Here is a 24,968-nt window from a genome sequence, read left to right as displayed (position 1 = left end):
TGCATGGCTGCCGCCGTGAGTGGAGCGGCGCTCAATCAGGCTGCAGGGCAGGACTCGTGAGCAAGGGGAAAAAGAAACCGGGAGCACTAGTTCAATATTCTGTTTCTAAAATAATTTGTGACTTGTGATATAGTATCGTAATCCTGGTGGCGAATCAATTTGTAAATGCTTCGTGTATAATGTATAGTTAAGCAGTGATATCGCAATAAAAGGCAGTGGAACTGGCGAGATGTCAGTTCAACTCGGCCGGTGATAATATGGGGCAGCGGGATTCCGTGATCTTTGTCCCCGGGATCTAGCGGCTCCACAGCATCTCACTTGCATTTGAAGTCAGTTCGGTCCAAAGGTGAAGCTGCGCCAAGAAAACCCAAGGCTTGATAGAAGGGAGAATAAGGAGGGCCACCCCCAAAATCAATCCACCACCAATATAGCCTAGCGAATTAATTTGGCTTTGCAGCGTGCATTTAGATCGCAGGCGGCATCTTTTGCTTGCTGTAAGACCGCTTGGTGGCTGACAGCAGATGAACATTCGTACGTAAGGTAGGTAGTCAATGTGATAATAGTACAAGTGGCATATTCGAGTATGCATGATGCTCGGCATCTCCACAAGAGTATGGCTGTAGACCACTCCGAACCACAGGATCATGATTCTCTGTCAAAGGTTCACATCTCCCTCATATTGTTCCATGTTCCATGGCGACGGACGACAAGGTCACTGGTCGGCTCCTGCAGAAATATTCCCAGCAGATAACATCAGAACGAACAAGATACCCGTTTGAAACACAGAGTGAGACTCCCTTTTTTTGGGGTCCAGTTTAGTAGGCAGTATTAGTGGTGGCAGCAGCTGCTGCTTTTTCTCGTTGCTTTTTCTCGTTGGAGACATTAGCCTTGGGAGAGACCAGCATTGGTAGATACCGGTAAAAGAATTGTCATCTTGCCTTTTACTTTACTTTGTTTCCCTCTTCGTTGTTTCTCCTTCTCCATGGTGAAATGAGGGCAATGTGATGGCTTCCTTCTTCTCAAGGGAGATATTTTCATCTCATATGCCACTCCCCTTCCCCCCAGTGTGCAATATCAATGGCTACGCATTGGATGAGACAGCTGGCTGAATCAAGGGCAGAGGCAATCTCTGCCCCAGATTGACAGCAACCCCTCCTGGACAGTGCCTCGCTTATTTGGTCGTTGCTGTATAAACACTTTTCGCGTCTGAATCAAAGCGTTGTTGATCACACGTTTCGCGTACGAGATGGTGATAACTGTAGATTTATGTGGAGCAGCGATGCGAGTGGTCTTTCTCGGAATCCTTTGCAGATGCTGTCCATACAACGTGCATGCAGCTTTGCTTGTACTGCATCATTGGGAGACAACGGACGGTGGATTTTGACGATCGCATGTGGTAGATCCAGGCCGCAGGACCGGCCAGGAACCTGCGAGGCGGGACAAAGCGTGCTCACCTTTCATTGTTGACGGCATGTTTGTGCAGCAGAGAGCAAACCACAGCCATCAAGGCCGCACTGACAGAGCTGCTGGCAAGCCTGGCTTACACCCTCACTCTGTCTGCCTCTTCCAAATAGGCGAAAAAGCCACAGGCAGGGGGGAACCAACACGGGACGAATCACGGCCTATCACAGTCGTCCAAATGGTGTGGACCATATTGGGTCAGACAAAAAGAAATAAACACACGCACACAAAACACACATGACCAACAGCTGTGGCGATAACCCCGGTATATACTTTGCACGTCTCGTATTGACCTAGTAATACCTGTGCATACATAGTCTTTGTGGGTGGTTATGCATACCGCATGCTGAGGCTTAGTTTGGCATCGTAAGCGCTGAATGAGTCTTTCATTTCGCATCATAATTCTAATCCAGGTACAATGGTGTAAAACTCTGGCAACTGGCCAATTAATCGGTAGGCAGTAGACGAAACGGTCGAGCTGACAAAGATGAATATATACATTCTTTATAAGACTGGGCCGCTAGAATGGCCAGATCCGACGCATATTACCTGTAGGTGTTGCAGCAAAAGCTGGGTTTTATACCTTGTGATGAGCGATGCTGGCATCGGCTTCTTAGTCGATAGGAAATTTCTGACTATATGTTGTATTCCGTAACTGGCACAGTGTGAATCACAGACGGGCCCCTGTCGCAGAGGCAGTTTTTGGAAATGAAACAACAGTCAAGATTTGCAACTGCGGCAGAAGCAAGCTGTAGATTTGTAACCACGCAGTCGAAGCAGCATCCTCCCTGAAAGGGCAGCTGCCGTTATGCATTCGGTTGTCATCTTCTTCCAGAGGGAAGGAGAAAAAAAAAATTTCATACCTCGTCATCATCTAGATATATCACATGGCGTTCTCCCAAAGTTCTCTTCAAGGACAAGACCAAGTCATCAATAGCTGTTAGGAACTTCAAGTAGGAAGCCACGGCAACGCAATAGCGTCGGTAATTCTCGTCTCGAACAAGCGATGTGGTCAGGTCGATATTCTGACGCTGTGCAGCGGACAGAGACTCGAAACAGGTACGAACAAGGGGCACAGGAAGCCGTTCAGGGAGAGGGGATCCAGTCCGAAGGGCTTGCTCGACGATTGTCAATACAGCCATAATATTACCAATGGCGACATCATCCAGTATGCTGAGAACATATACCAGTCTCTGCTGAAACTCTTTGGGAAGAGTAGTTGATAGAAAAAGAAGCCTTCCTAGTGCCTGATTCATATTTTGACACTGCTCTTGGGCGTAACGCAGGGCGGCTTGGTCGAATGGACCAGCACTAAAGTCTGCCTTTAGCATCGCTATTGATCCAGTGACTGATGATAGAACCTCGGCGACTTCCAGCGTGAGATCCTCAATGGCAGCAGCACTGATAGGGCCGTCTCTACCGGTGCGGCTCCAATGTGACAAAAGTAGAGCGTAATAGTCTGATAGTGTTTGTATAGTGTTGGCCAACGTCTTACACACGTGCTCGGTGGCAGATGGCGGCTTGGGGAACAACTGGACGATAGTCGCGGCCGCAAAGCCGATGAGCACGTCGACCAGTCGCTTCCAAAACGCTTGATAACCCAAGCCTGGAGATCCATACTGGGGTTGGTGCTCAAAGTCAAAAGAGAAGCCCAGAATGAGAATCATTGTGACTCCACCCATGGCAGTTGCCTGAACATAGGCCAGAGGCAAGAATATCCTCAGCCACATGGCTATCGCGATGAAGACAGCAGTGCTGGCAGCCAGGCCGTAGGGGTTCCCATGACCGCTGCCAGATCCTATATACCATGCCACAAGGCCAAAGAGACCCCCAATCACCGTGCCGAGCGCTCTGGAGATGAGAGAAAAGGTGAAGTCGGCCATGTACAGGAGGACACAAGTCTGAGCGGTGATTACTGCCCACAGCCCCTTTTCACGGTAGAAGAAGCCGGCCGAGTTGGGGATGGCGGCCGTGATGGCAGTGGCAAGAGTCACAACAACCATGCGCATCGCGTACATGCCGGCCGGGTTGGTGATCCAGCGGTAAGTGCCGACAATGGCTCTGCCAACCCGAGTCCCGCGATTGGGAGACTCGTATCCACGAATGAGCCGAAGTCGCTGGCGCACCGCCTTGGACTGTTCGTCAATCGCGTCCGGGTCGTCTGTAGCACCGTCGTTGGAAACACCAGCAACCGGGACGGTTTCCTTGCCGCTAACCAGCCATGCAAAGGCGTAGCGTATGCGGGAGGGAAGCCAGATGCGGTGACGTGTCTGTGATGTTGTCAGATGCAAAACGTGCTTCAGCATGGCTTCCGTCGCCAGCGCCACGCTGATGATTCGCTCCTCCAGCACCATGGCCACCATCATGGCTCGCAGGGATTGTGGATGCAAGGTGGAGGTGCCAGTATCCGGGGCCTTGAGCCGGCCGTCCTGATCAAAGAGATCGGAATGGCACTCCAGAATCGCTTCGGTGGTAGTGGCCGCACAGGAGACGCGGGCGGCCTGCAACGCTGCCAGGGTCGTCTCCAGACGTCCAATCAACCTGTCAAACTCGTGCTGGGATGGCTGGCGGATCCATCGACGGGTATTGACCGTGTGGATGCACTCACCAACGAGTGCTATGGAGGCCGAACAGGCTAGTCTCACCTGAGCGGTTGTCTCGCTCATCGCTTCAGTCATCCGGGCTCGGAGCTCGCTCTGCTCTGGCGTTCTCAAGGCATTCATCAGCTCCGCGTATTGCAGCACATGGCGCTGGCCGATCTCGTGCCCTCCCTTTTCGGCCGCCGCACCGTCGCTTGAGTGCTTGTCGAACTGCAGGCCCGCTTGGTTTACCTTTTGCAGGCCGGTGATGGTGGCGATGTGAAAGTCAAGGAGGGACACGCAGGATAGCATGGTCTGGCGGATGCATTCTTCCAGGCCCTTGACGTCCTCTGCGTTCCATCGGCCGCGGGAGACATCGAGCGGGAGGAAGGCGATTTCTGGTGCCATGGACTTGAACAGGGCCACGATGCCATTCTTGGTGGCCTTTAGCTGGCCCAAGTCCAGGGACTCGCCAACGAAGCGCCTCTGAGTCAGGTCCAGCGGGGTGTCCAGCATCCGGACGAGCTGCTCCATCTTCCGGAGCACCGCATAGGACGTCGACTGCGGGAAGAAGATGAGGCAGCAGGCAGCGCCGATACCGACGCCAATGGCCCCCGGCTTGACCAGCGTCTGCCCCAGAAGCGGCGTGAAGGACGGCAGCAGGGGTCCAATTAGCAAAAAGACATCCGCCACGATGGTACCGAATAGGTGGAGAAACGTCAGTTTGATGTTGCCGGCCTTGAGGCGGGCCAGCAGATAGATAAAGGCCAGAATCATGACATAGTACACCACCGTCACCCGGGCATCCAGCATGGCGCCCTGGTAGACCAGCTGCTGGCCAATGACGGTTGCGTTCTGCCCAGAGCGCTCTGCTTGAGCGACAGCCGCCTGCTGCAGGGCCCGGAGCTGTGCTTGGGTGTCGGCCGCGGGTCGAGCCGCCAGCGCCGCCTTCATGGTCGCGATGCCCCAGGCCCAGCCAAGGCACATGCCAAATAGGAGGGACAGGGATCCGAGCAGGTAGATGAGCAGGATGCCGGCGGGTGGCGTCACGAAGAGCACCAGCGCGGCAAAGAAGGTGGACGAGCCAATGCTATGCAGCGACGGCCCAATGTATATCAGGAGCGAGGCCACCCAGGCCGCCACGGAACAGCGGAAGAGCGTCTTGAGGTCATTGCCGTTGAAGTGGTCGAGCCACGAGGGCAGCGTGTGCTGTTTCTGTTTCTGTTTCTTGGGCGGCTGCTTCTCCGTGGCGCCATTGTTGGCGCCATTGTTGGTGCCACTGTCAGCAGACATGGACACATCCGCCGACATTGCTGGCTGTATGCGCTGTATGGCCGTCAATGGGCATCAGAGCATTGATACGGGGGATGCCGGCAAGGGGGAAAACATCAATGAATGGAAGAAGGTTGTCAACAGCGAGCTCGGCGCCCACCCTATGTCGAGCTTGTCACTTGAACACTATACGGTGCTGGTAAAGGGTAAAGGGCAAAGGAACCGCTAGCGCTAAAGCGGCTTTAGGCCCTGTCTGGAAAAGGTTCAGCTGATCCAGCAATACGGAGCACAGGGAGGACAGTCAGCCAGTCAACACCCCCAACACAATCGGCACTTTGCCCAGCTGTGGTTAGCAAACGGCGATCTCGTTTGGTATAGGAGTCGAGTAGGAGAAAGGAATACTAGTAGCTGTGGCCTATCTACAAGTACGTACATCGGTTGCTGGGATTGCTCACTGACAAGGAGACCGGATTGCCCGCACCCTGTTAACTGAAGCTGAAAGAAAAAGAAAGAGGGGGACAGGAGGAGCGAAGGAAGGGGATAGACGCATAATAGGCAGGGTTCAAGGAATGAAGGGGAAGGGGGCCGAGATAGAAGATAGTTTAAGTAGTAGTTCGTGGGATTCGATTGTAGTATACGGCGATACGGGGACTGCTGCAAGTCTGGCATGGGACGGGCGACACGGAGCGGTTGGGCAAGAACAGAGCGAGATAGGGGACTTGGTATAGTCTCCTTTCGGCGAACTCAAATGAGCGTTCGGACGTTCCCTGGCACCAAGAAAGAACCTCTGACCTTCCAGAAGTAATTACCTAGTTAATCGACTCTTCTTAATTGGGGCCGTAGTGACGATGCTGAATGGCTCTGGGATTTTGTAATTTCGCAAAGGAACACTGTCGCTTCGCTCAGCTGGGAGATGTAGGCTGGCCGAGGTTTCAGGCAGCTTCAGCTCTCTTATGCGGCTTCAGCTGGAAGCAGTAATGGCTCACAGGAGGAGGCGTCGGGTGAGCGAATTGGCGCCAGTTTTGTCGGTTTTATTCAAACCACGCACCGCACAGGAGGACAGGGGGCCATCATGGCTACCATGGCTACCATGGCTACCTTGGCTATCTGGCAGGGGAGCGAGCACGGAGGAGCACTGGCCGGCGTTGAAACCCTACCCAGAACTTGGAAGCGTCTCTGGCGGCCGGTCTCTTCTCTTTTGCTCTTTTTCCTCGCGTCTCACGCGCCAAGGGACGACCCGAACGCTCGGAAGGGTCGTAGCGTCATGCCTTTTCCCGGTGCGGCGGTCGAGGTATGGAGCAAGTAAGCTTCGGTAGAATCGGGTAGCAAGCACCAAGCAGCTCTGCGGTGGATACGCGTGGTGGAGGAGCTGGGCACTGACAGCAGCCAGCTCGAGAGCTGTCCATATTCCCCTAGCCTTGAAGCAGCAAGGACAGGGCTGATGCGCGTATCTAGCGTCGTGCTACTACGTACATGCAGTATAAACCACTGCTGTCAGCGATCTGGATCTGAAGCTGCTGGAATCGAAATCGAGGGGCACGACGCAGTAAGCAATGGGGGAGCCCGATTCGATTCATACCTGGAGAAACAACGCTTTGAGAGTGTGTGAGCGTGTGTGCGTGCGTTTCGTCCAACACGCCCTTGCCTTGCTCATCACGCTTTGCTTTGAGCAAGTTGCTCGGAATTGGGGAGCTGCTGGGTGGGCATATGAGGTCATGTGGCAGCTGCTTGGGCTGGAAATGCTCTCAAACCTCCGAGCCTCCGAGCCTTGCGGTTGCCAAAGCTGGTAATTATGCAACGCCGATGCACAAAAGCTGAGAGAGCCCGTACAGTAGTTTCAATAAACACCCCCACTGCTTGGATGGCTGCGGGCGCTCTCCTTCTCTAGACTCGATTGATGCTGGCGGCCTTTTCGGTGTGAGAAATTGGTTCAAAGCGAAAGCAGCAGCCCCCGGAGCCACCTTTCAGCCCCAGATGGACGTCCCTGTCCCCTATTAAGGCTGGCCCAGCTGCCCTTGCCTGGGGAGAGCTGGCACTCGGACAGGAGACGAGTTTGGGTTTGAAGCGAATTAATTTCACCACCCAACGCCCCTTTGGCAGATGTACATGCTGCCCTCTGTCGGTGGACCGAGTCAGTCACTCCTGCTCTGCCGTGCCACGGTTTAGTTACATATCTTGGCGGGAAGCGGCCACTAACCCGGCTCCTATTGGGGCTCCTATTGGAGAGCCGATCAGCCACCCATCATGCGTGACAACGCTTTAGGAGACACCGCACTTGAGGTCGCAATCTCGCTCTGCGGGCGAATCTCAGGCCAACAACAGGCGTCGTATTGGGCCCTCGGAGCGTATGCAATTCGGATAGCGTAGCACTGCGGGGTTGTGCGCTGCGTGTTATATAAGGAGGCCATCTGGACCAACAAGTCGTCGTCGTGGCCACTTGTCGATCTGCTTTTCTCCCATCACCTCTAGAGCTCAAGAGCTTCACGCCCGGCTTCTCTCTTAATATTGTCTTTGCCATTTGAATCAATCCTATTTTACATGTGTATATATACCCGAGCGTGTTGAAACAATTGGAGTAGCAGTACGTGGTCTAGCCAATGAGTGCCGTTTGAAGTATACCAAAAACATCATCTAACACCAGCAACAGCCATTGCAGGCCAGCTCACACCACAACACACCACACACAACAACACAACACCAACATCACAAAACCATGTCTACTCTTACAGAGTTTACCTACTTTCCACAGCTTCCTGCCGAGCTGCGGATAGAGATATGGAAGCTCGTGCCTGAGCCAGATCGTCTCATCGGCTGGGTCCCCTGCTCCAACTGCGAAGACATCTGCAAGCAGAGACCAAACTGCCGGGAAGAAGAAGAGGCCAAGCCGCTCGCCAGACAGCAGTGTATGGAGGAAAACCACCCTGACTGGCTTGTCAAGTATGTGGCACACCCGCGCAAGAATGCCATCTTCGCCCCTCTCCACGCCTGCCGCGAGTCCCGCGAAGTGTGGATGACCAAGTACTTTCAGCCTCCTCGGAACGTCACGGTCAACGTATCTGGGACGGAAATTCCCGTCAAGTTCAACGTGCCCTTCCTCAACTACGAACATGACGTCTTCACCATGTTTGGAGCCTGGAGCTCGACCAGCATCTTTGACGTCGGCGGCCCGATGGAAGCCCCGGTCGAGCCCTTCATCGGCCTCGATCGGTCACGCATCCAACACGGCGGATACTGCGAAATTATGGACCAGTTCTTCCCCGCGTCTACTCTATTCGAGGTCAACGAGCTGCCAGCCCTGAAGAGGCTGTCGTTGATTACCATGGGTCCCCAGCCCCAGGCGGATAAGCAGCAGGAGCCCGGGGTGCTTATGCAGATGACCCCGTGCACGGCTGAGCGCTATGACTGCCAAATCGTCGACCTGGTGAGCCCTGAAGTCGGCGAGAACTCTGCCTTTATGAACGAGTCCCGGCCGCGAGCCCACCGACACACGAAGCAGAAGAAGTTTGACCTGTTCTACGACGAGTGGAAGGCCTGGCTATGGCACGTTGCGGAAGCCGACGCCCATTTGCGCATCAAGTCAAACGCCGCTTCTTGGTGGAAGGTTGTCAAGTTCTCCGTGGCAGAGAACGCCGCTCATCACCCTCGCACCGCCGAGGACTGTCCCCTCTATCCAGATAGATGCACCGGGCCCGCCGGACACGGGCGATGTGTCATTGACCACTGGGAGTCAAAGTATGAGCTTTCCTGCAAGTATCTGGTGGAGGATAAGTGGGCCAATGTCCTGCAGAACGACATCGGTGTGAAGCTTGGCGGGTGGCAGCATCCCATCAACCGAGAGGAGAAGAACAAGGAGGCAGCGCGCATCCGCGACTACGTTGACGACAACTACCAGGGAATCTGGCAGTGGGTTGATGACGATGAAGAGTGATGTCTACTTTTCTTGCTTTTTCTTTTTCTTTTTTTTTTTACTCTGGGTAAGCAGAGCGGGGAAACATAGGAATCTGGATCTTTGTGACGGCATATTTGTGACGGCCTATCATGTATTTGTTATCAGCGTTTGGGTTTACGGCGCCAAAAGGCGGTATTCAGGATTTCGGTGGGCATATTGTAAGAGTATCTAGGGCATGGCTAAGCGACGGTTTATGGACTTCCCCCTTGCTGTTTTGTTTTTCCTTTTTTCCTTTTTCCTTTTTCCTTTTTCTTTTTTTAGTTCCTGTTTATCCGGTCTCTGTCATCATTGGGTCAGGTGGAAGCAGGTTTCATGTAGGGAAGCGAAACGGCATGTGATGATTTTCCCCATTGAAGCATTAATAGATACCTTTCCTGCTAGCACTCGTTTAAGAGAAAGCCACGGATATAGAAGACATATTATTATTAATCCAGTTCTCTTGATGCCCGAGTGATACCACCTTGTACTACCCTCTGCAGCACGATGATATCACTCGCTGCACGACGGTTCGCTTTGTGTATCTCTTGCGTCTGCATCATCCATGGTCTGTGTCCCTCCAAGAGGGGCCCCATGTAGTCAAGGCCCGGAGAATTCGGCGGAGTGGCTGCACCACCTTTTAAAGCCCACGGCATGTGGTGCTGCCCGCTAAAAGAGTTCAAACAACCACTAACAGCCCACTAACAGCAAAAGGAGCCCCCCACTCACCCTCGGGCCGTGCAGCTACGGCTACGGGAAGTGGAAAGTGGAAAGTGGAAAGTGGAAGCCGCAGCGGGTGGGTAGCAACTGCCACCCACTGCTATCAGGCAATATGCGCAACACCCAACTGCCGTCACTATCACCAATATTAGTAATTGATGCTGATATTTCGGATTTAGATGCTTTCTGTCTACGCCCGCGTATCAGCTGTCAATTTGCCTATCTTGATTTCTCGTTGATTTTGCCTTGCTCAAAGGTGAATAGAAGGGAAATAAATCCCACCAATCCTCTTTCCTGAGCACCTCGACCCTTGCCCACCTGCCGACTGCCGACTGCCGACTGCAGAATCAAGGAAATCGACCATCTACTAGTAGTAGGTAATATATGCATATGTATGCACAGAGTGTGCAAGAGAAGAGAAAACGCCCGTTTTTAATCCAAAAATGGAGCTGTGTCCCTTTTTGGTGGATGGGTATAATCTTACGACTTTTTTTATGTACCTACCTTACCTACTAGGTAGGTGTTGAGATTTGTTTGACGGGCGCTCTAACTTATAAGTATATCACCTTTGGCTAGGACTGCTAGGAGTGCTTGCGTTGGCATTAGGAAACTGTCCTAGATTGCAGTTGTCTTGTTTTTGTTTACATCGAGAAGGAGGAGAAGGGGGGAGAAGAGTGAAATTGACTGCTAGTACTGCTAACTGGCCACTACTTTTTGATTCATGGAGGAAAAAACTCTAGGCGCAACGCCGTGAGCTGGGCACTGCTGGGAACCCGTAAGCAGCCCTTGAGTTCGCGAGGCTCTAGAATGGGGAGGTTCATCCTGCTTGTTTTGATTCAATTTCGATTTCATTCATTACATCAATTTTTTTTTCCGGTGCCGGCAACGCATGTTGTTTATATAGTAACGCTCAGCTGGCATCAAAACTAACTTCAATGTTCACGGCCAACTCAATAAACTGGGGATGCCGCCGTGCCATCTTCGATGATGCAATGTGGCTGGCTTCTCTGCCAAACAGGATACGCCTTATACGCGCGAAAAAGTCAAGAAGGGGGAAAAAAGAAACAAAAGGCAGAGTCAACTCTCGTATTTCTCAAAAGCACCAATTGCAAAGAGATGAATTGAAGTGGTGAGTATCATAGCTATACAGCTTCATTACGTTGTAGCGACAATGTCGTCCACCCCTTGGGTCTTCATCTGCCCCTCCTCCAGGGGCATTGGCCATGCCCTCACTTGTCATCTTCTGCGACGCACGTCTCGCTCGTCCATCCCGATTCTTGCAACGACGCGACATTCCGATCTGGCAGCTGCCAAGGCCGCAATTCTGAAAGATGTGTTTTCTTCATACTCGTCATCATTCTCTTCGTCGTCGTCTTCGCCCTCTCCATCATCATCGTCACAGCAGCTGCACGACAAGCTATCAAAGCGCCTCTTTGTCGTCCGCTGTGACGTGACCGATGAATCCACCATTGAATCTGCCGCCAAAAAGGCAGAAAATCTATTTCCCAACAAGTCGCACCATTTGCATCTTGCCTGCGTCCTCCCAGGCGTGTTGCTCAACCCAGAAAAATCCCCAACGCAGGTTGATGTAAACGCTACTCTGGAGTCGTTTCGGATCAACTCTGTGGGCCAAATGCTCATGGCGAAGCACTTTTTTGGATTCTTGCCCAGGAAGGCGACGGCGATGGCAAAGGCGATGCCGGGCTACAACGGCTATGACTACAATGAAGATGAAGACGACGAAGAAGAAGACGAAGAGCGAGAGGACCAGGATGATGAAGATGAAGCCGAAGAAGAGGCGTCTCTGCGTCTGCCTCGGCACGCTACTTGGTTGAACATGTCTGCCAGAGTGGGATCAACGACTGATAATCGCGCTGGCGGGTGGTTTTCGTATCGCGCGAGCAAGGCCGCAGTCAACAGCTTCACCAAGAGCCTTGATATATCTCTGCGTACACGCGCAGGAGATAATGCAATGGCGGTGGCGTATCACCCAGGCACGGTAAAGACAGAATTGAGCAAAGACTACTGGGGCGGCGTGCCCAAGGAGAAGCTATTCAGCGCTGAATATGCGGCTGAGAAACTCCTGGATGTGGTTTGTGGGCTTGGAATGAGTGATAGGGGTAGATGCTGGGACTGGAAGGGGACTGAAGTTCTCCCTTGAATTTGTTGTACGTGTAGTACTTTTCGGACAAGCTTTGATGCTAGGTTTATTGGATGATAGCTCACTCTAAATGCACTCAACTCCAATTACAACAAAGATAATCTTTTGGTAAACGACTCGCACGCCACGATTTTGTCCCATTCCCTTCTTGGTTGCCTAGAGTCCTTTCTCCCATTGTGAAAAATAATCAGTCATAGCACCTCTTCTTTTCGTCTGCTTCTTCGTTTTCTTCTCCTCTTCTCATAAGAAGAAACACATGCATCACATCGGATTCAAATTACAAATATAAAACGCGCCAAGTTGATGGGGGCTATCAGATAGGAGCCGTTAGATAGGGGCATACGCTCAGCATACACGCCCCTACAGTTCCACTTCCTGGAACGAAGCTCCGTCTGGCGGCGAGGCCGGCTTGTTTTCGTCTCCGTCTTCGTCTCCCTCCTCGCCCTCAGCAACTTCTTCCACTATAGCTGTTTGCGAACCGCCGGGTCGTAGTTGTCCTTGTACATCTTCCAGACGGACCTTTTGCTCAGCCTGATCGTTGGTCCTTGCTTTCTGCTCGGTGGATTTGGCCTTTGGCTCTGCTGCTTCGCCCTCTTCTTGTTCCTCCTGGGCGTCAGAGTCGTCTTCTGCCTCTATGGGTGCCTTGGCCCCAGCCCCAGCCCCAGCTCCATTCTCTGGGCTCTTCTTCCCAATGGGGGGCGTTACTGGTGGTGCTGGTCCCGGTGGGGGAGACGTGCTCACTGGAGACTTCTTGCTAGCTGCCTCTTGTTCTGGTGGCGATGTTCGTCGTGGCAAGTCCTTGGGAGGCAGATCCTTTGGCGGAGGAGGAGGCAGCTGGTCATCGCTGGGGGGTCCTGGCCGCATAACGTCGAGGTAGAATTTGGTCACGCCAAAGATTCTGCCATTCTGCTCGCAGGCCGTCACCCATTCGGGCCGCACCACGGGGATGTTGTTCTCCACAGCCTTCTCCCAGGCTGTTCCTCGGCCTTCGGTGGTGACAAAGTGCGTCGTATCGATGCGGACGCCGTCGACAATCTTGGCGCCGATTCGCTCCACAGCCCGGGTCAGGTTCTCCCTCGTCGAGGCCGGCATGATGCCCGTTGTGATGGTGATTCCACTCAGATCCGTCATCTTGTGGGTTCGTACAACCACCTTTTCGCTTGCTCGCGTCCCGGCGCTGGTCCGCAGAACCAGGTGGAAGCTGTACTCGGTGTCGACAGCCAGGCCACTGATCTTGGTGCTGTGCATCTCCAGCGGCCGCGGGATGTTGCCGGCCTTTTGCCCATTGCGGTACAGGCTCAGGGATATCAGATCGGCGGTAGCGAGCTCGATGGGGTCCCATTCCAGGACAACGGAAGTCTGCGTCGCATTGCGGCAGCGCAGGAGTGGTGCAGCTGGCTCGGTGGCGCCAAAGGACTGGAAGATGCGGTCTTGGAGGGAGCGAAACTGGTCTTCGGCAGCAGCCTCCTTTGTGGTGTTGCGGCCAACGGTGATGTCCACGATACTACCGGAGGAGATGTTGGGAGGCAGCAAGATGGATGGAAACTCGATCTATAGTTGCGCAGAAATAGCAACCATTTGGTCAGTCGCAGCCATATATGGATATTGAAATTCAAAAGACGTGAAAGAATAGCAGACTAGATATGACGGTCCAATTGGAAAACAAAACAAAACAAGAACAAGAACAGGCCAGGTTGCGTGCGAGACATACCAAGCGCTTGTCTGGAGTCAGCAGCACTGTGACTCCTGCGTCGACCTTACCAACAGTTAAGGATACAAGCATGACTGTAGAGAGGATTTGCCAATGGATATTGAGAAAAGGGAAGAGGCGATGCTGGAGGAGAGGCTGCGGCGTCTCTGGCCAGGGGATCGTCAGCTGGCTCGAGCTCTCGACGAGGAATCCGCGCAGATCGACTGGAGGCACAAAAAAAAAACCTCAGACGTCGTGATTTGATCGAAAGTTACGATTAGCAGGCAAAGAGCTTAAAGAGATGGGAGGCGAGGCAAGACAGGCACGCAAAGAGAGAAGAACTGAGGGATTGCACACACACAGAAGAGGTACGATGGAGAGTCGAGGCTACGAAATGGCAGTGGCTGTGATGACAAGGCCGAAGTGGGTAGGATAAGCTACAGTGGGCCGCGAACTTGGAGCACAGCCTGTCTGTGACATGCAGCCGCTGTGGGTGGACGATTAATGCAGGTCATTTTGGAGATCGCTGTATTTGCAATGACGAGCGGTATTTGCTTCTTTTGATATTCTGTACGGGTATCTGCTTCATTGTTTGTTCCTAGAGATTATCCACTAGCATGCAATGTTGGGGCTGCCTTGTGTCCAGGCACAGTTGAACTCTCTTTGATTTTCCCTTTGGCGCCAGCCCACTTGTGCCAATTTAACACGCTTCCTCTTGATAGTAGAGCGCTTGCGAAGCGCCATATAGCACATCGACTCTTACGTCGGCCTCTTTTCACCTTTGAAGAGTAAGAAGCTCGAGGACCAATTTTTGCACAACTGACAGAAATGGCGTGCAAGTCGGTCCATCTTCCGCCGGATCCTACCCGTAGTAATTGGAATGTTCTGGTGCGAGACCAAGGCACACTGGTGATGAATCCTGGCTCTTTCTAGACTTATTAGTACTGGTAGTGCTGATATACTCTGAGGAAGAACGATTCATCTGTCTCATTGAAATTGCTTTGCAGTCCTTGGGGAGCGTTGATCATCCAAGTACTTGAGTGGCTTGATTCATGATTCTGAATTCGCAATTTGCCATTCGCGATTCACGGCACTTCATTGTAGGGGCTGGCTGATGGTGGCTTTGCCAGGTGTGCATGCCGGGCTGAGCCTCGGGAATTCCGACTGCTTTTTGATCTCCTCTCCTGGTGTGACCAATCTTCTTTTGTAGATACGACAGTCCGTGTACATGCATTTATCATAACATCAGGACTTTGGATCATTCTTTTGTTGCCAAAGCAATAGCAGCCATGATGGCCTTTAATCATCACAGCATACCCCATCTAGTAGCATAGTAGCTCAGCATCTACCCCGTAGTATGTAGTATGAGCCACTTAATTGTCGCTAGCAGCTCCTCCAGATCCCTCTCCAAACTTTCACACAAGTGCCTGCAACTGCGGGCAAAGAAGAGGGCGCCAATGAATAAAGTATTCGCCTCATCTGCTTAAAGCTTACGGAAGCCCCCGCTGGGCGCAAGGCTACCTACTGCGGAAGGAGAACGCCTCAAAGTCTGTGCGCCCCTTGTCTTGTTGCCGCGGACCCTTGTTGCTCTTGGCTTCTCTCCATCTTTCCCGTCTTCATCTTCATTGTCATCCTCACCACTGCAAACCACTGCAAACCACTGCCACCGCCCGCGAGTCCGAGTCTCTGGTTATTTGTGACCGGACACCCAACAAACCGAAGCAACAAGACTTACACCGACCGACCAAGCCCGGGCGAGAACCGCTTCCTGCACCCGCTCCAACCATTCATTTACCGCTCGCTCGGTGCGGGTCGCTCGCCCATCATGGCTGATCTGATCGACCCGACAACGAAGGGCAACTATCCGGTGATTCTGGGCGTTGGGCTGCTGGGCAAGCCGTCCAACGAGATCTTTACTGGCATTCGCTGTAAGTCGCCATCGCCGCCTTTGCATTCTTCGGCTTCGCACCCTTTGGCATGCTGCCTGGGACAGTAAACAAGCATAACCACCTGCTGACACATTGGCTTTTCTACCGCGCAGATAACCACAAGCCTGCCTTCCCGCAAGCCGACGCACGCCTGAAGCCTTCTATCCCCGGCAAGACGAGCTCGTACGACTTGAACTTCTCCAGCGCCGAAGGAACAGTAGGATTTGCCGGAACGCGCTCCACTGACGACGGCGACTATGTGCTCTACTTTGACCCCGAGCGCAAGGCCTTTGTCCTCGACAAGGTTGACTCGACCTTCAACATGAATCTCACGCGCACTCCTGCAAACAGCAACCCCGACGATCTGCGCCGGCGACACCCTCACTTGGGAAGTGGCCCGTCGCAAAAGGCGGGAGACCAGAAGAGCGCTTCAAGCAAGGACAAGTTGAAGTCGTCAACAAAGGCCGATAATGACAAGAGCATCACCGTACAGACCAAGGAGATGCAGAAGAAGAAACCGTTGGAAAAGAAACTAGGAGAAAAGAAGCATACCGACAATATATTCCTCGAGAAGAAACCTCCTCCCATTGAGAAGAAATCCGCGGACAAGAAGCTCGCTTCTGAAAAGGAGAAGAAGCCACTAGAGAAAGAGAAGAAGCCAATGGACAAGAAGCTGTCTCAGGAGAAGAAGATGCTGGAGAAGAAGTTAATGGAGAAGAAGTCGACCGATAGGCAGTCAGAGGGTAAGCCGTTAGCGAAGAAGACGGTCGAGAAGAGCGGCGTCGAGAGAAAGATTCACGAGATGAAGAATATGGAAAAGAGGCTTTCAGGGGGCAAGTTTGACAAGAAGCCACTGCCCAAAAAGATTGAGCTTGCCCTGCCTGTGCCAGAACCACCCAAGCCGCAAGAGTCTCGGAAGAAGAGAGATGATGATGACGACGAGGAAGATGACGACGACGACGATCTTCTCATTGAGTATCCGGGCGCAGAAGCTCCCTCCCGGCCGGCCCACCATTTCTCGCCCGCGTTTCCCATCGCCCGTCGCTTCGATGACTTTATGGATCAGCGTGAATCTGAAGTGGAAGAAGACGATGAGGCCATGGACGAGGATACCGAGGCGGCATTTAAGCTGCCCAGCCCGGTGAAGAATGGCAGCCAAGCTCAATCGGAGCCCATGGATGTTGACGACGAGGAAGAGGAGGAAGCCGAAGAGGGCGAAGAGGCTGGCGAGGCAGGAGGTGCCGCGGATTTCGAATACGATCTGGAACAAGAGCTGGAGAATGCTTTTGATCAACTGGATAACAACGACCAGGACAATAGCAACAGCAACAGCGGCTACTACTATAACAATAACAACGACGATGATGAAAGCGAGATTAGCGAAGAAGACTAGACGAGTCTTTGATTGCCAAACTGTTTGTTTTGGGCCGTGATCCTATTGTCATCATCATACGGAAGACGAAAAAGGAGAATGCGATGGAATTATATGAGTGTGTGATATTGATGTTACACTTTGACTGGGAGTTTGATACTTTGATTAATATGGGCTTTTCCTTTTCCTTTGTCGGAATCATAAGCCAGCTACGCTTGATACCACCAGCGAGAGATGAATTCTTTCTTTTCCTTTCCTTCACCTCACTTTTTTTAATCAACACTATTTTTATGTGGCAGCGGCTTCGTTTTTTTTTTTTTTTTCGGCATAACGAACATGCTATGGGATGGATATACACACGAGGTTCATCAGGTAGTTGCAACCTTTTATCAGGTAGTTACAATACAGAATCATCATTGATTTCCAAACATATGTACAGCTCATTCATCATCCCCTGGATATCTGCTCCCACGTAAATGATCCGTAACACCAGGAATCTCCCTTTCACAAAACAGATGCCTCTTGGCCGACGTCAACAGCGGCCCGTACTTTTCCAAAACGGGCCTGTCGAAGCAACCCACCGTGAGGCAGATGTTCTCGTGGTTTTCCCTTTGCCAGAAGAGCAGTCCCCCGCAGTTGCTGCAGAAGCCGCGCTCAAAGTGCGGCGTGGCCGAGTAGAGCTTGAGCGTCTCCTTGGACGTGAACTGGACGGCGGATTTGGGGAGCCGGTGGGAGTAGAAGATGAGGGCGCCGGTGTTTTTGCGGCATTGCTCGCATTGGCATGTGGTTGACTGTGGCGTTGGTTGTTATCAGTTGTCAATGAGGATTTTACTTTTCACACGCTTTAAATGTTGAATGTATAGAGAAAGAGAAAGAGAAAGAGGAATATAAACTCACGCTGTCGGCAAAGTCGTGGTTTGGTGGGAAAGTCGCAGTGTAGCGAACCGATCCGCAGAGGCAGCCGCCTGTGATTGTTTCCGGTTTCTCGTTTGAAGAAGCCATGATCTCTGTAAGTTGAATGATTCTCACTTCACGTGAAACTGGGGAAGCGTGATAACAGCGATGAGGCTAGCTAGTGTTGAGGGCTAATAGATGTGGTATAAGCCAAAGTTTGTTCTCTAATGTTTTGTAGTCTCACGAAAGCGAATTTTCTCTCTCTGATATGACAGAATCGCCAGCTATTTATACCCCTCGGAAAGTTTGTGCGGTTCTGTTCTGTCAATGGCGCCTTTCACGGCGGTCCCAAAACTGGTTCGCGCTTAGGTATGAAATCGTCATATTGATGCTAGTGTAGTTGCGTCGCGGAGATCTTCAAACTAGGCGGGCCTAGTTATTCGAACCGGCGCTTACTGATGCCAAGCTAGCTGCTTTGCAAGCTCCATTTCCCCATGTTCCTCATGTTGAAAGAAAGCCATTCTCCTCGTACCCTGAAACCAAAGGGTGCATATTGATAGCAACACAATTCCTATATACAAAGCAAGATTCTGTCCAAAAGTACGCTAAACAGCTTCCCATCTTGCCATCCAGCCGATATTTTCGCCGGCATTCCTCACAATACACAGTCTCCCCTCCTTTGGGTTCGCCTTGATGTCTGGTACCACCTTGTCCACAGCTATGCTGCCAATGGCGGCCCCTCGGCCGTTGGCAAGGGAAAATGAGCCCGTGGTGACGAATCCGATGAGATCTGCCGCATCGGGCACGAGCGGGTGGCCTCCAATGTCGAACTGGTTGGGCGGCAGCGAAACGGTTTCCAAGTCTGGCGGCGGAGCGAGAAGCTCCTGTGCTAGAAGGCGCTTTCGCATTTCCATGTCTGCGTGTTGGGAATGAGAAGATGAGGATGATTGCGGCTGCTGGTGTTTTAACTTTGCAGAGGATGATGATGAAGAAGATGAAGATGAGGGTGGGATACGAGACAGCCACTGCAAACGAAGATCGAATGGAAGTGAGTGTGATTCTGGCGGTATGCTTGCAGGGACTTCGACATTGGAAGATGTTGGTATGGAAACGGACACAGCAGGGAGGCGGTAGATTCTCGCGCATGCGCCAACAACACCTCTTGAAAGCAGCGAGATGCGGACGCAGGCGATTGGGTTGGGAGGAAGTGGCAAAGGTGCCGCGGCGGGTGATGAAATGAGGCTGTTGAATGTGGCTTTGGAAATGCTCGTCAGAAGCTTGAGATATGGCATCTCGTCGACGCCAGCATCTTTCTTGGCAGTGGCTGTTTGATCGACATCCATTGCCTCTCCTGAATCGTCGTTGACTAGCGGAGGACTTGAGTTCCTGACATGGACCCGCTGCTGCTGCTGCTGCTGTCCAAGACCAAAGAGGAATTCAAAATCGCAAGCATGTCCGTCACCAATCTCCCCCTGCCGTCCAGCGCCCAAATTGAGGGACGCCCATTCAACCCTCTTGCTCTTGGGACGTTTCGCCCAGTCTCTCTTCCGGATTCGCCTCCGCTCAAGCTCCCATTCCGCGCCGGCATCCGTACCGAGGAAGTCGGCCGGGAACCACGGGAGGCTGCGCTCAAAGGCGACCTGCATTGTCTCGTTCAAACCTGCGAACCGCGGGTTGCCGCCCGACACGAGCGGGCAGTGAACGATGCTGTACCACAGAGGGAGGATGCATTTCCAGGGAGCAAGGAGGGTCCATGTTCCCTGTGCCTGCGTGCCGACTGCGGAGCGAGATGCAATGAGAGTGATTGGAATAGCAGGGTCTATAGCTGCTGTTGGTTTCAGAGGCACTCCAGGGGTAATCTTGCTCCTTCGCCTGTTGATGGACTTTTGTGATGGCAAACAGGAGGCTTTGTGGCGGGCATCTCGGTCGAATAGGAGTGATGGCTGTAGATTTTCTTCAGCAGGCCAGCTGGCGATGGTCTCTAGAAGCCGCATCTGTGCCTGTTCAGTCTCTGGGAATTCCACTATCCGCGGCGGGTATCGCAGTCGAGGATCTTGAATGGTGAAATTTAGTACTGAGTTGTTTGGTAGAGCCGCTGGATTCGTCAGCCCCCTTAGTGATTCGAACAGCTCGGCATGCTTGCTCTTTGGATTCGACCCCGAGGGCGAAGGGTATGTTGACAAGACAGATAGCAATGCCTCGGTGGATGCGGGACCAGAAAGCTCTATGCTCCCAATCTCGAAGCGAAGATCCTCGATATACAGGCGAGGGTTCTCCATCTTTGTCAAGCGCAGCAGCTCGTTGAATAGCTCCAGAAAGGAGGAAGGGTGGACTCTGATGAGAATCCTCCTCTGGATCTTTTTCTCGTCTCTCGCCTCGGCATCTTGTTGTTGTTGTGGCTCAGGGTCCCAAACGACAGTCGATTGGCACATTGGCCGCTCCACTCCAGCTCTCTCTCTGCTCAAGCTGCCAACCCAGGCTCGTGTGCCCTGCCTCCATTTTCTGCCTTTGTCGTTCCAGCATGAATCGTGCTTCAACCCGACCTTTTTGAGGACTCTGGCCATGCCGGCGTAGTTTCCGTATAAACCAATAGTACTCATATAAGTCATGTCCCAAACCATGGTGCCTCGCTCTCCCTGAGCTCTGTGGGTTGGTCGGTAAATCTTCTCGTTCGGTGTTAGGGGGATTGCGAAGCGCCAGAGAGGTTCTTTGGGTTGTGTCATGCGAGCTCTCTTTGCGTGCCATCGATGCGTGGGAAGCCATGTCTTGTCAATCTGGCGCTTCCTAAACTTTGCGGGTGGCTTGGGAGGGTCGTTGAGCGCGTTTCTTCGAATCTTGGGCCTCGGTTTCCTCCCCACAACTCCAACATCTTTCGTGACTTGATTGGCGCTTTCAGTATTATCGTCGCCGGCGGAAGCCTCGTTGGTCTTCTTTTCCTTCTTCTTCCTCTTCCGCGCGGCGAGGATCCGTAATCTCTTGGCCGTCTGGGCTCGTATCCTCGCCCTCGTTGTCCTTGGTTTCCGCTTCCGAGACTCGACAAGAGGCGTGTTATCTTCGTGCATCTCTTTTCTGGCCCTCGCTCGCAGTCGTCGCGGCACTCGCTTGGGGTTGTGGCTCGCCGTCCGTCTTCTCAAGCCGCGGGGCACCTGCTGGAAGGCCCTGCTGCTGCGCACAGCCTTGGACGCGGCCATACTCTTCTCCAGCGCTCGGATCTCAAACTCGTGAGCGGCCACAAAGGCCACCAAGTCCAGCTCGCCATCCTTGAGCGCAGCATCGGCGGGCTGGGCTGGGATGTGCCGTGCGGCGTGGACCTTGGCGCGCTTCTGGAGGAAGGCGTCGCTACGACCGCCGGGGGCTGGAGGGCCGCGCTTTTTGGAGGCTGCGCCGGATTGCCCGCCTGTTGAGTGGCTGGACGCCATTTGAACGGCGAGTTGGAGAGCTTTGAAAAAGCCCAATTGCGCTCCTGAATGCAGGTCTGATGCCGTTGATGATGACTCTGGCTTGAAACTTTCTTGGGCGGAATGGCTTATCGATAAGCGCCTAGGTGAGCTGCTTTAGCTGTCGACCATGCAGCGACCCACTGAAGAAGTGCATTATCACAGCGGGCAACCTCCAATCAACTGAGAGCGCGGACGGACACTGATGCTGTGCTTCATGACATCACCAATAGGAAGATTTCGAGAAAGCCCTCCGTCCAGATGCTAGGCGACCCAAGTTGCAAGTCAATGATATTCTCCCTCATTCGGTGTTGGGATAGCGCTCCATTGGCTGCTTACTAGTCCAGTGGCAAGGCATGAGAGCAAGCTATTGCATGTAGGCATGTAGCGACAAGTATTGACCTTGGACGTAAATGGCTGCATGTGATGCCTGGCACTGTTAGAGCTGCTACAGAATGGGCTGCCTTGTCCGCTTCAGGCTACGCCTTTGCTCTCAAGTGCTCTGTTTAGCGAAGTTCGCCGCCTGTAATGGCCATTTCCCACGTGCTAAAGTAACAGCGACAGCTCAACATTTGCCCAACGCCACAGGCAGCACAGCGCACTTCTAGCCTAACCTCTTCTCCACCTTTCCAAGATCAAGACAACCTGGAGGGAGATCCAAATTGCTTTGGGATCGCCCAGATGCGCTGCCGAGTCTGCCGACGTCAATCACATTCAGCCTACACTTTTAGCTCTATCAGTTTCTATAATTCTACATAGCTTTCCACCTTTGACCTTTTTCCTCGAATTGCCATCATCCTCACCACCGTCACGCCAAGCTGGCAATACTGGAATCACACCCCTTGTCAGACACCGACGCTACGACCATCCGCAAATACGAAATCGGTAGGGCCGGGTTCATGTGTATAGAGCCCGTTCATCCCTGAAAGGTACGCGTATCCATAGGATGCAGCTCATCTGTCTCACAGTCATCAAATCTCATCTCATCTCGCAATAGGGGCACGCCGCAGCACGCGCTTCCAGACGTCCAGACTTGCAGACTTGCAGACTTGCAGACTCGCAGTTTGCCCCGATGGCGATGCAACGTCCGCATTCCAACGTCAAGCCGCGCTGAAAGCTGATTGTCAACCCCGATATCAACAGAGCCATTCCGCATTCATTCGCCCCCTGGTCATTTTGCCGTCCATCCGCCCAGCATCCTGCATCCCTCGCTCCGCATTCTTCAGTTCGTCTCGTGTCGTGTCATCTCATCTCACCAACCCCCACGCTCCAACATCAGGATACGCCGCTGGCCCCAGGAATCCATCCTCGCCGGCTAGTCTTTACCGATTCGATTCGTATTGCAACTACTTACTCCAACTACGACCTTTTAGCGCGTTGGCGGCTCGGAGCTTCAATTCCAGTTCCATTTTTTTTAAACTCGTCGCCTGCAGTATCATTTTCTGCAGCATCAAACCAAGGCATACTAGTGAAACGGCCTAGGCCTTGCCGGCATTGGTGCTTGGCTTCCATTAGCCTGCAATGTCTACCCTGAGTAAGCCAATAATCTCTCCCGTTTTGTTCGGTGGTGAACTATCACGGCCCGACTGAGCATGACGGGCTGTCATGCATGCGTGCGTGCGCCGCATGCTCTGCTTCCTTCAGCCTTTTCAGTGGACGTGGCCCCTTCTGATGGGTTCCGTCTCTCTCTTCCCTTCCCATGTTTTCTCTTTCACTGTTGTTGCTGTCGTTTTGGCGTCTCATGCTCTGGTCTATTTGCCTCTGTTATTGTCTTATCTTCAGCTCGAGTGAGCTAGCTTGGTGAAATTGTCTCTCGCTTCCCGGCATATCCGAAAGACTTGACTTGTTTTTGATAGACCTGTTGTTGTTGTTGCTTGCAGTTGAGATCTTGACGACTAACATGCCTTCTTTTCTCCCCTCAGTCGGCAAGGGGCGCAAGGTGAGCCCATTCGGTGTCCATCTCGGTGCTCACCCGTTCCCTCGTATCAATGAAACGTACCGTACCACTAACACTGCTGCCACTAAATTTAGCCCAAATTCGAACTTCATCTCAAGGTGAGCCACTTACTTGCTACCACTATACGTAGTTGAGATATTTTTTCCCTCTAACACTTGAGCCTCTCGCTCGACTACTAGATTTACGATTTAAACAACGTACCTCTTGTTTCTGGAACCTCATTTATCAAATGGCATCTGCCGCATTCTATGCATGCCGACCACCGCGGCCGCACGCCCAAGGCGGCCATCGCCAATCATCGGGTGGAATACAACTTCAGCAAAGTAATAACAGGCGTTCGCATGTCCGTCGACAAGAACAACAGCCTCAATGAGTGTCTGATAGAATTTGAGATTGTTCAAGAATTCGCCCTCACAGAGAAGATTACGCTTGGTCACATCAAGCTCAACTTGGCTGAATATGTTGAGGAGAGCGAAATCTTCTTGAGAGAGGTGAATTCCTTGTCTTCGACCAGAAAACGAACGAATAGCTCGGGGAGCCCGACGAGTGCCAACGACCTGAAACTATCTGATGAAGTCATAAGAGACGCTGAAGAAGGCATCATCCGCAGATACCTCATGCAGGACAGCAAGGTCAACAGCACTCTCAAGATTAGTATCTTGCTCATCCAAGTCGACGGCGAACGCAACTTTATCGCGCCACCACTCAAGACGGCTCCGGTGTTTGGAGGAATTGCAGGCTTCATGGTTCCGGAACAGACTGAGGATGAGATCTTAGGACGTAAGTCGACCCCTCTGCCTAGTTGGCAAGCCGTCAAACAATCACACACCATGCATCATCGAGATACTGATACTGATATCCTCCCTCTACAGCTCTGCCAACTCTATCTAAGAATAGAGATGTTGCTGAGGTTCAAGATTTGTATCGCCGGACTCTCGCAGCTTCCTGGACTCGGCAGCCCTCGGAGCTCCATACGGATGAGTGTATCGAGGACATCTTCGCCGGCGGAAACGGCTGGAGGACAAAGCACAGAAGCGCCACCAGCCCCGACTCTGAAGATGACGAATACGACGACGACGGCGACAACTCTGGCACCCTCCGGCCCAACGAATTCCGCCGCATGGGTATGAACCACCGCCGCAACCACTCCGGCTCCTCCAACCACTTCCGCCGCGGCAGCAACAACTCCTACCACCCTCCCAGCAGCCCGCGCCCTCACCACCACCGCACGCCCAGTGGTTCGAGCGATAAGAGCGTCTCGACCGTCACCGGCGGCGGGTTCGGCCGCCTCAAGAAGGGCGTGCGCATCCTCCGCGACGACGGCAGGGAGACACCCTCGCGAGACGACGATATGCTCAGCACCAGGAGCGTCGGCAGCCTCGCCAGTGCAGCGCCGACAATGGGCAGCAGCGAGCGCGAGAGGGAGCACATGAAGCGGACAAAGGAGATTCGGGAGGCGGACGTGAGGGATGATTTGGTTGCGTGGAGTTTACCCAGCATGGTGTCTGTGTGAAAGACGCAAAAGGACATGGGACTGCGTCTTCTTCTTTTTTTTCTCTTTCCTTTTTTCTT

The 24,968-nt window shown here is 52.8% G+C and overlaps 8 protein-coding genes across 8 annotated transcripts; 4 read left to right on the top strand and 4 right to left on the bottom strand.

Annotated features, from left to right (window-relative positions):
- Positions 1–2,318: 2,318 nt before the first annotated feature.
- On the bottom strand, positions 2,319–5,351 carry TGAM01_v209636 (hypothetical protein; the record flags this gene model as incomplete). The annotated part of the gene is made up of 1 exon (XM_018808078.1): positions 2,319–5,351. The coding sequence occupies one exon, from the start codon at positions 5,349–5,351 to the stop codon at positions 2,319–2,321; it is 3,033 nt and encodes a 1,010-aa protein (XP_018658735.1).
- A 2,674-nt stretch (positions 5,352–8,025) lies between these two features.
- Positions 8,026–9,240, top strand: TGAM01_v209635 (hypothetical protein; the record flags this gene model as incomplete). The annotated part of the gene is made up of 1 exon (XM_018808079.1): positions 8,026–9,240. The coding sequence occupies one exon, from the start codon at positions 8,026–8,028 to the stop codon at positions 9,238–9,240; it is 1,215 nt and encodes a 404-aa protein (XP_018658736.1).
- A 1,888-nt stretch (positions 9,241–11,128) lies between these two features.
- On the top strand, positions 11,129–12,118 carry TGAM01_v209634 (hypothetical protein; the record flags this gene model as incomplete). The annotated part of the gene is made up of 1 exon (XM_018808080.1): positions 11,129–12,118. The coding sequence occupies one exon, from the start codon at positions 11,129–11,131 to the stop codon at positions 12,116–12,118; it is 990 nt and encodes a 329-aa protein (XP_018658737.1).
- A 360-nt stretch (positions 12,119–12,478) lies between these two features.
- TGAM01_v209633 (BRCA1 C Terminus domain-containing protein) lies at positions 12,479–13,901 on the bottom strand (the record flags this gene model as incomplete). The annotated part of the gene is made up of 2 exons (XM_018808081.1): positions 12,479–13,669; positions 13,830–13,901. 2 exons carry the CDS (start codon positions 13,899–13,901, stop codon positions 12,479–12,481), a joined length of 1,263 nt encoding a protein of 420 aa, XP_018658738.1.
- A 1,732-nt stretch (positions 13,902–15,633) lies between these two features.
- TGAM01_v209632 (hypothetical protein) lies at positions 15,634–17,129 on the top strand (the record flags this gene model as incomplete). Its single annotated transcript, XM_018808082.1, has 2 exons — positions 15,634–15,736; positions 15,802–17,129. 2 exons carry the CDS (start codon positions 15,634–15,636, stop codon positions 17,127–17,129), a joined length of 1,431 nt encoding a protein of 476 aa, XP_018658739.1.
- A 419-nt stretch (positions 17,130–17,548) lies between these two features.
- Positions 17,549–18,110, bottom strand: TGAM01_v209631 (hypothetical protein; the record flags this gene model as incomplete). Its single annotated transcript, XM_018808083.1, has 2 exons — positions 17,549–17,899; positions 18,006–18,110. 2 exons carry the CDS (start codon positions 18,108–18,110, stop codon positions 17,549–17,551), a joined length of 456 nt encoding a protein of 151 aa, XP_018658740.1.
- Positions 18,111–18,607: 497 nt separating this feature from the next.
- On the bottom strand, positions 18,608–21,421 carry TGAM01_v209630 (hypothetical protein; the record flags this gene model as incomplete). The annotated part of the gene is made up of 1 exon (XM_018808084.1): positions 18,608–21,421. One exon carries the CDS (start codon positions 21,419–21,421, stop codon positions 18,608–18,610), a length of 2,814 nt encoding a protein of 937 aa, XP_018658741.1.
- Positions 21,422–23,339: 1,918 nt separating this feature from the next.
- Positions 23,340–24,909, top strand: TGAM01_v209629 (hypothetical protein; the record flags this gene model as incomplete). The annotated part of the gene is made up of 4 exons (XM_018808085.1): positions 23,340–23,378; positions 23,471–23,494; positions 23,576–24,176; positions 24,269–24,909. The coding sequence occupies 4 exons, from the start codon at positions 23,340–23,342 to the stop codon at positions 24,907–24,909; spliced, it is 1,305 nt and encodes a 434-aa protein (XP_018658742.1).
- Positions 24,910–24,968: the final 59 nt, after the last annotated feature.

The sequence above is a fragment of the Trichoderma gamsii genome (assembly GCF_001481775.2).
Source record: "Trichoderma gamsii strain T6085 chromosome Unknown Scaffold_49.2, whole genome shotgun sequence".
NCBI lineage: Eukaryota > Fungi > Ascomycota > Sordariomycetes > Hypocreales > Hypocreaceae > Trichoderma > Trichoderma gamsii.
This window is presented reverse-complemented; position numbering and strand designations above follow the sequence as displayed.